Consider the following 14211-nt stretch of genomic DNA (forward strand, 5'->3'; position numbering starts at 1 on the left):
ATGTAAATGCTAAATAGTCAGATTCTGAAAAAAATGTGGGTACTTTTCCAGAACCAAAAATATACACAAAGAAAAGTTCAAACTAAAGCACCATCAAACATCACATGCTTCATCTGTTCTGGGATACTGTTCAATACCTGGCAGGATCAAAGAAATTATTTTTCCAACCATCATCAGAGAAGTTGGACACTAAATGTACTACAAGGATATTATGAACATGCTAGGAAATGAAAAGGAACTAAGAAAGAAGAAAACATGCAATAATTCCAAGTGTGAAAACATGAGAAATTTGAGTTATTTAGATATTGCAAAGTAATGAAAAGATGGCAGGTATAAATGATAAATTCCCACTTGCAATGCCTAAGTTGGTATCATTGGACAACTGACCATGCTACTAATGATAAAGGCAGTAAGTATGAAAAAACCAAAGACCTGGAAACAGAGCCATTTGATGTATTACTTTAAGAGAAAAGAGGTCATATTTTTGCAGTCATTTACAGCATGAATAATACAATCATATCATACAATAATACAAATATGGAAAACAAATGCAGGAAAAATTTAGAGCATACTGCACTGATATTTAGCTTGATTATTCTAAAGCTAGGAATGAAGTTAATGTGGTTAGACCACTTCCAGAATTTGAGCTATTATTACTGCACAACACTTTACTATGTTGTTTGCATGAATTCATTCAACTACTACTAACTGAAGGTTTTGAACCCCCTGTTTTCTCAAACTTAAGCAAACAAAAGTTACGACCCACATATCTTAATATCTCTCTTAAATGATCTTTGCACTGAAATAAATTATTCCAATCTTTTTCTTAATGTAACATGTTTCCAGACAAAAAAACTATGTAAAATTAATAAGGCACCAACAGCTACACTAAAAATACATGAAAAGATATTTTTAATGTAATTCATATTCACATAAATACATACCCCAATTCAACAGCCTTTTCTTTCAGCAGAACATTTTCTTCAATTTGAATTTGGTACAGTTCCAGAAAAGTTTTTGATTCTGATCCTTTGATTCTTTCCATTGTGGGTAAAGTATGACAGCTGTAGATTCTGCCATCAAGAAACTGTAAACTAGGGAGGACCTCAGACAAAGAAGACCTCAGAAAAGAAAAAGTTTAATCAGTTTTATGCTAATTCTAAAACTCTCATTTTATTAATACAACCATATAAGACAAAAATGATTATATTTTTCTAAGTATTTGTACATATTTGCTCTTACTTCATATGTTAAAATAGTATCTACAAATTTATCATTAGTAAACCACAAAACTTGGCAGGATTTCTTAATACTTTGTCTACATGAAGGCCACTGCTGAAATACTGACCCCAGAGAAGTCAATGACAATGTTCTTAGTTCACTAGAGCTACAATAACAGGAAAATTTGACACTCATGTGCATAGGCACCTGTAATACATTTCATTAGTAGCCAACACAGCAAACTAAGTCATAGATTAAGATATGGCACTGATTTTGTTGACATATTGAAAGGTTTAGATTTAAAAACTGTACAAAATACTAAATATTGTCGGTCTGCTTCTTTTACCATTTGCATATATCACATAAACCAAGATGATAAACAGTATGACTGACAGGGAAAAAATCCAACTTTGAAGTATTGAACATAGGTCAGTGGAAGAGATGAGAGCACAGATGATGCTTCCTTGCTATGAAAAGATAGTTGGGGCCACTGATATAAGAAAAGAAATGAATGAGAAACTTATCTACTATCTACTTATCTACTAATTTTATCTGGAATCTTCTCTCCTCTAGGTTACTGTGGAATATAAACTACTACTGCAACCTTTTTTCACGTATTTTTATACCACACCAAATCTGTTGAAAGTTTCAAGACTGCATTTGTCTAAATTAATACATCAATACTCAATATTTTTATTGTCAGCTTGAAGTAACACTTAAGTACTCTTGAAAGAACACCTATTGTAACATTAAAGTCTGCTTACTCCTAAAAAGCTAATACCTTTTTCAAAATATTAGAACTCTGACTATTCCCTGTGAAGATGAAGGTTTATTACCCTGCTCAGACAATATGCAGTTTAAAATCAGAGAAAGTTCCTATAACTGAGTTAGAATATTCCAAAATATAGCTCGGTAGAATTAGTTTTTGGCAAATATAAATCTTTCCTTATCTACTGCTCCTTAAATTAAGAAGAACACTGTCTGAAATACATTTGAAATAAAATGATCAGTTTAGATAGACAGTCCCTGAACACATAAAGAGAAATTACCAAAGCTGATATGGAATAATGATAGATTAAAAAAGTGCCATATCAAAGTTGATTGATGCTGGAAGTATTGTGTCTTAGAGCTATGGGATCTCAACACTAGTTTTTCCAGCTGGGTTTCTCCTGGTGAAAGGCTGAGTCAATATTTCATTTAGTGAAAACTTCCTGGTGAATATTCTGTCACTTAAGAGGCTCTATTAATCATTACAGCACTGAAACACATTCCCCTAGGAGTGCTCAGAATGATCCCAGGGTTTAATTTTTAAAAACCAATTTCTTACTACTTCACTTTTGTTGGTGTTACCGCTGGCTGGACATGAAAGTACAAAACCGATTGGAATATTTTACAACTAATTCCTTTGTTGGTATCAAGGGGTTACATAAAGTTCACTGGAACATATTGCCTGAAGTTACAGTCATTGCTGTATTCAGCAAATCCATATTTTATAGTATCCCGTATTTTAAATCCTTTAGATAAATTAATCTCTTGTCTGAAGTATCAGTTCTTACACTTAAACTGGAATTCAGATAGCTCTTCCCCTCTAGGCTACAAATGAAATAACAGTTAATTCTGTAAAATAATGGGAACTAGAGACAATGCTAATGGGAGATTAAACTATTGTCACAGTCCCCGCATTTTATTCACAAAGCCACGTGCAGGAACCATAGGTGTAAAAGTCAGTCTGTTCTTTATAAAACAACCAACCAACCAAGAATGTATTTGTAGAGCTATCTTTTAAACTTCTCAAACACTTCCAACTAAAAGTTTCAAACAAGTCTTTTTTTTCGCTTTTTTCTCACTGGAACACTAATAAAAAATTTGTAAAAAAATCTTCTAATGGAAGCAAATTAATTTACTTTCTTACCTCCAATTTTTTTCTTGAAGAAGAGGATTTCCATTGAGGGACAACTCCCTTAGTTTATGACAGCCACTTAACCATGCAGTGACACTGTTAAGGTCTGCATTGTAATAGGAAAGAAAATTAAATATAAGGTTGAATGCAGAATGTATTATTTCTAAAAATTCTTGCATGGAAGTAAAATGTACCAAAATAATGAAGTACTAAAAGCAGTTCTGCCACCTATATAATATAGATATAATTAATATCTACTACATCTACTACGTTTGGAAAATATTTTTAAGTTTCTGAATAAATATTTCATATATAAATGGGAAGAATCAAATTCATGTAACTTTATAATTTAATTAAGAAGCTCTTGTTTGAATAGGGCTTTATGTTTTTTATACAACTCACCAGACAAACAGTTATTTTTGATATCCAGCTTTTCCAAAGATACAAATGAATTTAAAGGCACAAGCTCAGTTAATCTAAGAACAAAACAGAAGAGGGTTTGGGTTTTGTTTTTTTTTTTAAATAAAGTAGCAGTTCACAAACAGAAAGGCATCAGAATCTTATATAATTAGGACAGTTTACTTATAAGCAAATGCTCATTTAGCTATCCAAGGTGCTAGACCAAGTTCTGTGAATTTTAACTTGGAAGTAAGTCTTAGGAGCTCATCGTCTAGTATTTACTCATTGATGTTGTGGCTTCCATGGTAAATATTTCACAGTCTGTTTCTTACACTTAGTGCTGAGAATCTGAAGTCTTGTAAAAATTATACAGCTTAATAAGCTTTTCTTTAGACACTGCAACTGGAATACTAGCAGAAGCCTCTGATTCAGGAGAAGAAATAAAAACTGGTGTCCTTCCTTCCTCTTCCTTCATTTCTCATTGCTCAAAATTCTTGTCAGTTTGTTTCTCTTCTCCACTCAGCATATTACTTCCTAGATCCTAAAACTAATGTAATCATTGCCACAGTTATATTTCTTAACAAGGCTGCACTGTCCTGTAATGTATTTTTAGTGTTTCCCCTGTCTTACTGCTTCTGTAAGACAATGAAAAATAGGTGACTATTATACAGACAGTTATGGAATTGCTCTTCTCATATGTCAGAACTCTTCATGTGCACAGCAAAGCAGTAGTAGAGCTATGACAACATTCTTATTTGCAGTGTTAAGTGTAAATGTATGGAAATTGGGTTGACATTGTACAAATACATTATTTTAATGGTAATATGTGTATTACCATTGCTATTAAAACATTAGTGTCTATTGTTATTCAAGTCTTTTTACTTAGAAACTTGCTAAGAATGAATGTTGAATGTTTTCTCCAGATACTACTTTCCAGATTAGAATCACAGAACCAATAAGGTAGAAAAAGATCTTTAAGATCACTGAGTCCAAACATTACCCTAACTCTGCCTAGTCCAACATTAAGCATGTACCTAAGCACTACATCTACACATTTTTTAAATAACTCCAGGGATGGTGACTCCACCACTTCTCTGGGTGCCTGTTTCAGTGCTTGAAAAGCCTTTTGGTAAAGAGATTTTTCATAATACCCAATCTGAGCCTTCCCTGGTGCAGCTCAAGTCCTTTTCCTCTTGCTCTACCACCTGTAACCTGCGAGAAAAGACCAACCTTCATCTCGCTACAACCTTTCATGTAGGTGTAGGGAGCAATAAAGTCTCCCCTCAGACTCCTTTTCTCCAGACTAAACAATCCCAATAGCCTTAGCCTCTCCTCATAAGAGCAGGTACTGCTACAGTGCTTCACTGTTAAAGCTTCCCTTGATGTGACCTTCTGATGGAAGGTGTCCCTGCCCATGCAGCGGGGTTGGGACTTGGTGATCTTTAAGGTCCCTTCCAACCCAAATCATTATTCTATGACTTGTGCTCTAGACCCTTCAAAAGCTTCCTTACTTTTCTTTGCTCCAGCACTTTCTTGTAGTGAGGAGCCCAAACCTGAACACAGTATTCAAGGTGTGGCCTCACCAGTGTTTAGTTCAAGGGGAATCACTTTCCTAGTCCTGACAGTAACACTATTCCTGATACAAGCCAGGATGCTTTTGGCTTTCTTGGCCACCTAGGCACACTGCTGGTTCATATTCATTTGGCTACAGACCAATATACCCAGATTCTTTTCCACCACGTTAAAAACTCTTTTCTTTTTCTTTTCTTTTTTTTTTTTTTTTTTTTTTTTAGAGATAGGAGAAATTAAAATCAAGATGTAGAAACCCCACTCTTCAACTAAAATTAAAAGGTTTATGTATAAGCACATTCTTAATCAACTGTATCTTAAAAAAAATAAATAAATATGTTAGCATAACTTGTTTCATCCCAATAAGGAAAAAGCCTAAGCATAATGCAAGAATGGTAACACTGATAGCAATGTGTGTAGTCACTTTGTGACTGCTAATTTTAAGGCAAAAAAGTATTTCCTGAAAGTTTAGGCTTGGAAAGCTGTAAAGCAGAATTCTTATGGTCAGAAACATGATCGTGCAAAAAATCAAAATCCACTCTCTCCACAAACTTACAGCCAGTTAAAACCAAAAATGCTTATTTGTTGCTGAAATGCGTGATTGTGCTGTATTTCCAGGACTGGCAATACAACAGAACAACACATGAATTTAACTCTGGGCAAAATGTTGGTTGTATATTTTTTAATATTTTTCAAATTTTGATCGTATGCAAAAAAGAAAAAACCCACATTATTTCCATGTTCAGTTGACAAGTATTTGTATATGAAAAAATATTACTTTAATAGCGAATTCAGGGAAACAGATATAATACCAATTGATTAGGTGTCACTAAACTTCTATTTCTTTATCAGACAGTATAGCTAACTTGTCCTGGTTCTAGTCCTATTTAGTTCTATTACCTCTCTACCTGTTTTCCATTGAATTAAATAAATATTAAGAAATATTAACCCTAAAAAAGGTATTAAGCCTTCTATGCAGATATAGTAGATATGTAGACATTGTTCTTATATATGTAGATATGTACTTATATGTAGATACCATATACATATAGTATTACAACTATCAGCATTCTAGGTTCTCATGACTAGTCATTATTACATAAATATAATTAATATTTATAAAAAATATAATCACAGATCTTAGTGGATAACAGTATGGCTTCAAAGACTGAATATACATTATGCAGATTACAGATTCACATATTTAGAAGTATCCAGGAAAAAAGTCATACTTTGCACACGGTCTGAAAGATAGCACAATTTTTTTTTCTATTCATAATGAGTGAGCTCTCTGGATCTTTATTATTATTTGCTGTGGTGAATCAGAAATTGTCTACTGGAGTACCCTTGCCTGCTGTCAGTATTATGAGAGTTAAAACATTTCCCTGTCATTCTATAGCTTTCCCTTTACTGACATTCTTTGTTAATTTTTTTCCTAAGAAAATTCAAACCAGAAAGACAAAGGACATTACTGAAAACTTAATACTACTTGACCTTGTCACACTAGCCCTGGGCATAAGAGAGATATAAATTACAAAGAAGACACAAAAGTAAAAGATATTCACAGAAAAAAAGCAAGCTATCGCTTCCTCTTTCTGCTCCCATTTAATGATGTAGCAGAGCAGGACACAGCCACAGAAACTCAAGAATCAGAAAACAAGATTTAAGACACGAGAGTGGTTGCAAGTATGCATCAGCAAAAATGGAAATTGTTTTTCTGAACATGAGAAGTTACTGCCTAGAATGGCCCAAATCCTGCTGTGCATGTGCTTTTTTCTCCACAGAAAAATTATCATTGATGTTAATGAGGTTAGAGGGAAGGAGGGCAATAGAATTAAAAATAAACATATACTAATTTAGATCTTTAAGTAAAGACCATATTTCTTTTGCATTCTTTAAAAATATTTTAGTTTGCAATAGTCACAATATTTACAAGTAGCAACCAAAATTTAATGTAGGAAATCTGACAGCCACTTTTTTCTTGAATACTCTAGTTGAAAGTTTTTCAACTGTATTGTCCATGGTGTCACATACTTAGAGATAAAATTATCATCAACAAAGATTTCAGGGAAGTCATCAAAAAAATCTGTACTGGTAAGGACGGGAAAAAACACTACACAAGTATAGATTTTTTATGACTTGACTTATTTCAGCTTCCAATGACATACAGATTTATGATGATGACTCTGAAACAGGGATCAAATTCTCAAAGCATGATGGCTTGCAATGACAGTGAGTTGAATTCTTACATCTAAAAAATTAAGTTAAAAACATAGACACCATATGTATTTAAGTGGGGAGAACAATACATACTAAGAAAGAATTGAGCTGGCTTCTTAGCATTTCTATTATAAGCCTTTTAGAAACAGTATGTATTAGTATTGCAGAAGTATACAAAAACATGAGAGCAACATGTTCACAAAGAATTTAGTTCTGGTCAAACCAGTTTCCCCCCTCAAAAAAAGAGGTTTTACAAATAACTGCATTTTTAAAAATATTACACTCCTATCTATCACACTTAGGTTATCGTAGTGAAAAACAAGAGATAGCAAAAAAAAAATTGGTCATATTAAAGCAGAAATTTTTAAGAGGGATAGATTTGTCTATTTTGAAGTTGGGGAAAAAAAAAAAAAAAAAAGAAAAAAGTAATGGCTACCTGAACAGCAGATTGATTTAGGGCCTCACTGTAAAAAGTTTTAAATGAAAAAGTCTTTGACAAGTAACTACATAATTAAATGGATTACATGTAAATATAAATGCCACATGATCTCTTACCACATATCAAATATTAGTTTCAGTCCCAGAGGTAAGATTTTTCTCTTCTACATCTAAATTTTTATCCACAACAGAAAAACATTTAAAAAGTGCCTTTTTAAAATTAACTTAACATCTGTGTTCTCCAGCTGCTATAAAATAGAGCACATACCTTCACAGTCCCAAGTCTGGAGTAACCAACTCAAGAGGATACTAATTACTGGCTTTGGTAAACTGCACATTGACCAAGTATATGCTTTGTATATGAAAGCCACAATAACACACTTAAGAAATGCAGTAGTAGTAAAATAGCTGCCATTTTTATATTTGAAGAAGCTAAGCACTATATGTTATAATTCCTTGTTGATAGATTGTTGGTTTAAAACAATTAATTTTTGAAGGTTTATCTTTGCTAATATCTGGTTTATAATACAGACAAAGCACCTCAGGAATAAAAATACCCTCTAAATTTGCGTTAGAATTTTCTTTCCACAGTACTTCACTTTTAGAAAAAATACAGATTCACAGTGTTACCATTAGATGGGCTTCCCGCAATCATTAAAAAAGAAATGGCACTCAGTGGACACTTGAAAAAACTCACAAAATTGCACTAGGTGTAGGATAAAAGTAAAGAAACAGCTATTCTTTCAACAGCTTAGTCCATTACTTTCACTGTTTCTACAGAACATCAACTTACTTATGCTATAGCACACACATATGGAGCTGCTTATAAGTGTACAGAAAGTGAGTGTAACAGAGCAGGCTACTGAAATGCCAGGAATTTTGAGGCTTTTAATATGCATAAGGCTATCTTGTCCTATTTGTAAAAAAAAAAAAAGAGATAAGCTATAGATATAGGAAAGAAAGAAAGGGAATTGCTTGGGGAGTTGTTTATCTTCAGCACATCCAGTTTGTCGATGCCAAAATATGTGCTTTCACACAATCCATCAAAAGAAACTCAGTGCACCAAATGCTGTATCTCACAGCTTAGATGTCTGAGACCACGATCCTAAGTTGGTTCAGTCTCTAGAAGGCACATGAGGTCTTCAGGCAGCTTTGAAAACTTTTTCTTACACCCAGCATAGCTGCACTTTAATGTTAACAAAAAAACAAACCCAAGGAAGAGGAGCAAACTACAAGGAGATGGAACAGCACTACTGTATGTAAAAAAAAAAACCAAATAAAAAGAAAGTGAAGACAATGGATTAAATCAAAAGGTGTGTGATTCATAACACTTAGCAAATAATGCTCTTGTTAATCACAAGCAGGAAGCATTTTCTCTAAACACCAGAAGAATGAATAAAAGTACAAAAAACACCCTAACATCCCAGCAACTTGAAGAACAGATTGTAAATATATGTAGGTGTTGTATTTCTGTCCAAGAGTTTACATGCATACTACTTCACAGGAGATGATATGAAAACAATCTGAAAAGTTACATAAAACTATATGCATATAGTCAAATAATACTAATTTTCCATGAAGGACACTCCTTATAATAACCTTACAGGTTTTTTCTCCCACAGGCTCCCAGTTACTCTACTGAACTAAATGTCATGTAAGACTAGATTCACTGTTCAAATGCAGGCAGCCACACGTGAGCTGGCCATTTTGACTCTGTTAATAGTTAATGAACAGGCAATGGTAGGGCATGATTAGTCTCAAAGTAAATAAATCTCCTAAAAAAGGCAGATGAATCACACTAAAAGCATCTCCCCTAGCATAAAAATGATTAGTTCAGATTCTATATTCTGTATATTATCTGTAATAATGTATATTCTACTGGTTTAGCTGAGGTCAATCTTGTTCAGAGTAAAATGGTCACAGTATAGAAAAATAATCAATTTATACTAATTTAAAATCCATTTTACTACAAGCACACTGTAAATTCTTAACTATTGTTCCTCTTTTTTAACCACAATCTAAATCAAGAAAAAAGGAGTGGGACAATAAAAATTCTGACTCCTGAATTAAAAATTCCAACTCTGCAGCTATACAGATTGGCTTAGAAAATTAAAAGAAAGCTAATTAGGGTGTATTCAAGTTTTATGTTGCTCTTCTTTATCCTTTTTTTTTATTTTATGCCTTTCAAGATGAATAATAAGACTGAAAACTTCCAGCAAATATGCCTTTTGGAGGGCATTAACATATGTATGTAAAATACAAAACAACATTCTCATTTGTATCTTTTAACTGTACTAGTTGCAGTTAACACAGTCTGTTTTGAATAATCTAGCTGTGAAATATGAAGTTTGACAGACATACTCAAAAAACAATTGCTAAAGGAATCATGGTTTTAATAATGCCACAATGCTAAGAAATTATTTTCATATAACATTTAGCAGAAAAATTACTTTTTAGAGTTAATGCTGTTTCAAATTTTCTTAGCTAAAGGTAGCCAATATCATTAATTCTCAACCACATATTTTCAAAAAGTATATGGAAAAGGCAGTGCTATTTTAACAATATTTTATACTTTTCAGGTGCTATATTAGTAAACTCCTTCATATTGGTTTTGTAAATGGAGAAAAGTCTCTTCTTACCTATTTTGAGACAGAAAAAGAATCTGCAATAGAGGCAACCAGTACAAAGAAAGCATGCTTATAGTAGAAATGCTGTTGTCATCCAAATATAGTTCTCTTAGGAGAACATGATTTTCCAGTCGTGGAAGCTAAGTGGAAAAGAGATAGTTATTTAAAATCAATATAAATTAGAGAAGCAATGGAATGCTTACCAGGTGCTTTTCATAAATCATTACTAAATACAAGCAGAAAACACATATTGGATATATGTATCATTTCCTTACTATGTATGTGACAGTTGTCACACATAATTTTTACATATCAGGTGGTGAATATTTGTTAGTATTTTCTACTTAGTCTGAATAGTCAATATAAATAATAATTAAAAATAAAGGGTGAGCACCCAAGAGCCAGAGTCTCACTGTTTTATTCATGCAATTATTTGATGCTTACTGAAAATGTTTTTCATCTCCTGGATTCACAAGAGAATAATTTTCATTAATATGACTAAGTGTACAGTTAGCAAACAACTTTCCTATTTTAAATGCTGCAGTACAAGCTTCAACTTTTGGAAGATCAGCATATATCAAATCAGCCTGAATCATTACTTATAGATAATGATAAAAATGTTTTGTTATGTCTTAAAGAATCAGCATCATATAGTAAAAACTCAAGACTAGATGCTATAAGCAAAGGTGAGAAATATAATTACAGGGGAGACAATTTTTCAAGTGCTCAGGAGGAAGAAAATACTTAACAGCAAGCCATACATAACTCTGAAAAATCCCCCTCTAATAGGGAAAAAGAAAAGCCTACCTAAGACCTCCAAACATCCCACAGCAAACGAAGAGCACATGATCAGCATTCTGAAAAATATGACTGTTAACAAAGATGTATGGATGCACAACAGCCACTAATTCAAAGCTTTTACCTCCTGGAGGTTATTGCCTTGCAACTTCAGAATTTGAAGCAGGCCACAATTCTCAATGCCTTCAACTTGTGTAAGATGATTAAAAGAGCAGTCTAGGTGTATGAGAGTAGGCACCTCACAAAGACCTTTTGTGCTGATTAACAGATTATGGTCCACAATTAATTGCTGAAGATTTTTCAGTGACTCCAAACCACCTGAAAATGAAAGATTTCAGATGAATTAAGTAGTAATGAAGTAATTATTATATAATCATATAATAATATTATATTTATATTATATATATAATAATTATATAACTGCTGGTTTTCAAGGACTAAGAAAACTCTGAACTTAATATTATCTATATTAACAGTTAATATTAGTCCTGTATAAGATCTAAAAATTGCTCTGTTTTGGCTCTATCATATATACAAACAGTACAGTTCACAAATCTCTTCAGAAATACAGTTCACATTAACCAAGCCATAGTAAGTTTATGGTCCCTTTAGCACTTCTGGTGGAACAGAACATTTTCTTAGTGATAAAACTATTAGTATGCTTTATGTACTTTATAACAGCTGCTTAGTCGCAGTTATTACTTAACAGAATTAAAACAGCACTTTAAAAGCTTCATTTTAATTATTTCATTTTTTAAAGTTTGTTTCTTTTTTCTTTTTTTTTTTTTTTTTAATTATTAGCAAGGTGAGAACAAATCATGTTAAAACCACACCAACACCACTCTATTACTTACGTGCAACATGTTTAAGTAATTATATTATAAAACATTTTTAATGAAGAAATTTTAAAAGAAAATTTAGGGTCTGTAAGTATAAAGCTCTACTTCTATGGCCATTAGAACCTCACCAAACTTACTCGTGGCAGCTAGAGAGAAAGTGTGTGTGTACAAGCTCTACTCTTAAAAGATGCAAAAGAGAAGGCCCTTAGCAGGGTCTGTTTCTTTCATAGGATTTTTCCCAAATCATCCTCTTACAATGGCAAAAAACACACTTTGTGCAGATATGTACGTGCTGGATGTTCTGCAATGGCACTGATGCTATGGGTCCAAGCAGTTTTTCCTGCATTTCTGTAGTAGAACCCCTTTGAGGGAGCACCCTTAACAAAACATAGCTAAAATGAGGAATTTATGAATTTATTTTTCTTTCATGCATCCTTGACTGTATTATTTGAGGTAATACTTTTCCTCATCTTTATCTGCTCCTAAAGTTCCTAAAAAGAAGTTGGGAAGGCTTTAAAGAGGTGAATGTCTTTGTGATAGTTCTCTGAGAATAAACCATACTATGAGACCAGAAAGCAGTTTTCACCATGAATTACAGGAAATACAGAGGAAGAATTTTTAAAAAGAAAACGAATGATTAGGAGAACACAGAAGTAAAAAATTAAATCTCAGAACTAGCAGTACTTTAAAAACAAAGCAAAACAAAACAAAACCAACAGTCAAAAATAGGCCTTCAAATCACAGTAATTTAAAAATGGAAAGCACCTAGTGGAAATAACACAATCGCCTGATATTTAAGAGATACCATCCTAAATCTAAAACAAATGTCTTATACTGTAACTTCAAAAATGTGCTTTAGGAAACGATACAAATCTTTAATTATTCTGGAAGAATTTCAAACATGTCCATAACATAATATCCTGGCTGCGAGATCCTGGTATGCATTTTCGCTCATCCTTAGGTAAAAATAAAAAAAGGAACTAGCACCACCTAGTGGTCTCAAAAAAAAAAAAAAAAAAAATAAAAAAAAATTCGTTTCACACAACAGCTTCCAAGACTTCCCCGCAAGAGCAATTCTTAAATTTCCACTTTTCATTATCAGCATAGCAGTACTGGAAACTTTAAAAGCACTGAATTACTCTGGAGCAGGACTGAGAAACTGTGTTTTTACATACACAGTAAAAAAAGGCAAGGAGTTAATACAGTATCTGGAAATTCCCCATTCTGTATGTGGCACTAGAGCACCTTTTTTACATCTCCTTCTCCTCATCTGTCTTGTTTAATGAGACCAAATGTCATTTGGAACAGACATGTCAAGGCTACATACAATGGGATCACAATCTATTCTGGAACTATCAAATGCAGTCCAACAGAAACACATACAAGACAGAATAATGTAATACAAACAGATGGTAATGTCTTCTCTGCACACATGCAAAATTAAAAATAAGCATGGAAGCCTTCTGCCCATTTCCAGAAGATACTGTCTGTTTATCATGCAACAACAGCTATAGCAGTGTGAGGATGCATCCTGGTGAAAAACATGTTTTCAGAAAAATGTGTAATGAACATTTATAGAAGTAGCTCTTAATAACTTGAAAAGTGAAGCTAGAGTCTGTTAGCTAGGGACTCCATCTCAGCTATCAATGCAGTTCTGAAGTAACTTCTATGTGTGCCAAAGATGAATTATGAGAGAGGACTGAAAGCTGAAAGTGAACATAAAGATGAAAAAATACAAAAAAAAACAAACCCAAAACCCAAACCTGAAGATGTTTGATAAAAAACCCTTCCACATGCTTTCTTAAAAAAAGTAGGTCCAAAGAAGTGTCCACTATTATGCATTGCTCTTCTTAGGACTGCCATGATTTTAGCCAACATACTATGGTAATATAGAACTCCCTATAAAAGCTTACTCTGTGAATCAAGTGAAATTTTTAAGTAAAGCATTCATCTTCCAAACACAAACATATACATTGAAATTCAGTGTATTAATGACACAATTATTTGTGTGACCATGCATTCCTAAGTGGAAAAGCATTATTGAGACACATCTTTCATAACTTTACTGTCATTTTTTCTAGCAACTCTAATTTTTTCCCTACTGATGCTGCACTTCAAAGATAGGAGGAAAAAGAAAAACAAATCATAGTATCCGTGAAGTTTCCTACACTAAGTTACTAAAATAGAAGTGCTGCAAACG

At 33.0% G+C, this 14211-nt stretch overlaps 1 protein-coding gene across 5 annotated transcripts in view; it reads right to left on the bottom strand.

Annotated features, from left to right (window-relative positions):
* LRRIQ1 (leucine rich repeats and IQ motif containing 1) overlaps positions 1-14211 on the bottom strand; it is a 108441-nt gene that overhangs the window by 79197 nt on the left and 15033 nt on the right. For all 5 annotated transcript variants that reach the window (XM_071765889.1, XM_071765868.1, XM_071765878.1 and 2 more), the window contains exons 11-15: positions 11297-11490; positions 10387-10514; positions 3524-3597; positions 3134-3227; positions 945-1121 (exon numbers count right to left, since the gene is read on the bottom strand). In XM_071765889.1, coding sequence (XP_071621990.1) covers positions 945-1121; positions 3134-3227; positions 3524-3597; positions 10387-10514; positions 11297-11490 — 667 coding nt within the window. The remainder of the gene's footprint in view (positions 1-944; positions 1122-3133; positions 3228-3523; positions 3598-10386; positions 10515-11296; positions 11491-14211) is intronic.

This window comes from Heliangelus exortis, chromosome 1 (genome assembly GCF_036169615.1).
Source record: "Heliangelus exortis chromosome 1, bHelExo1.hap1, whole genome shotgun sequence".
Classification (NCBI taxonomy): Eukaryota; Metazoa; Chordata; class Aves; order Apodiformes; family Trochilidae; genus Heliangelus; species Heliangelus exortis.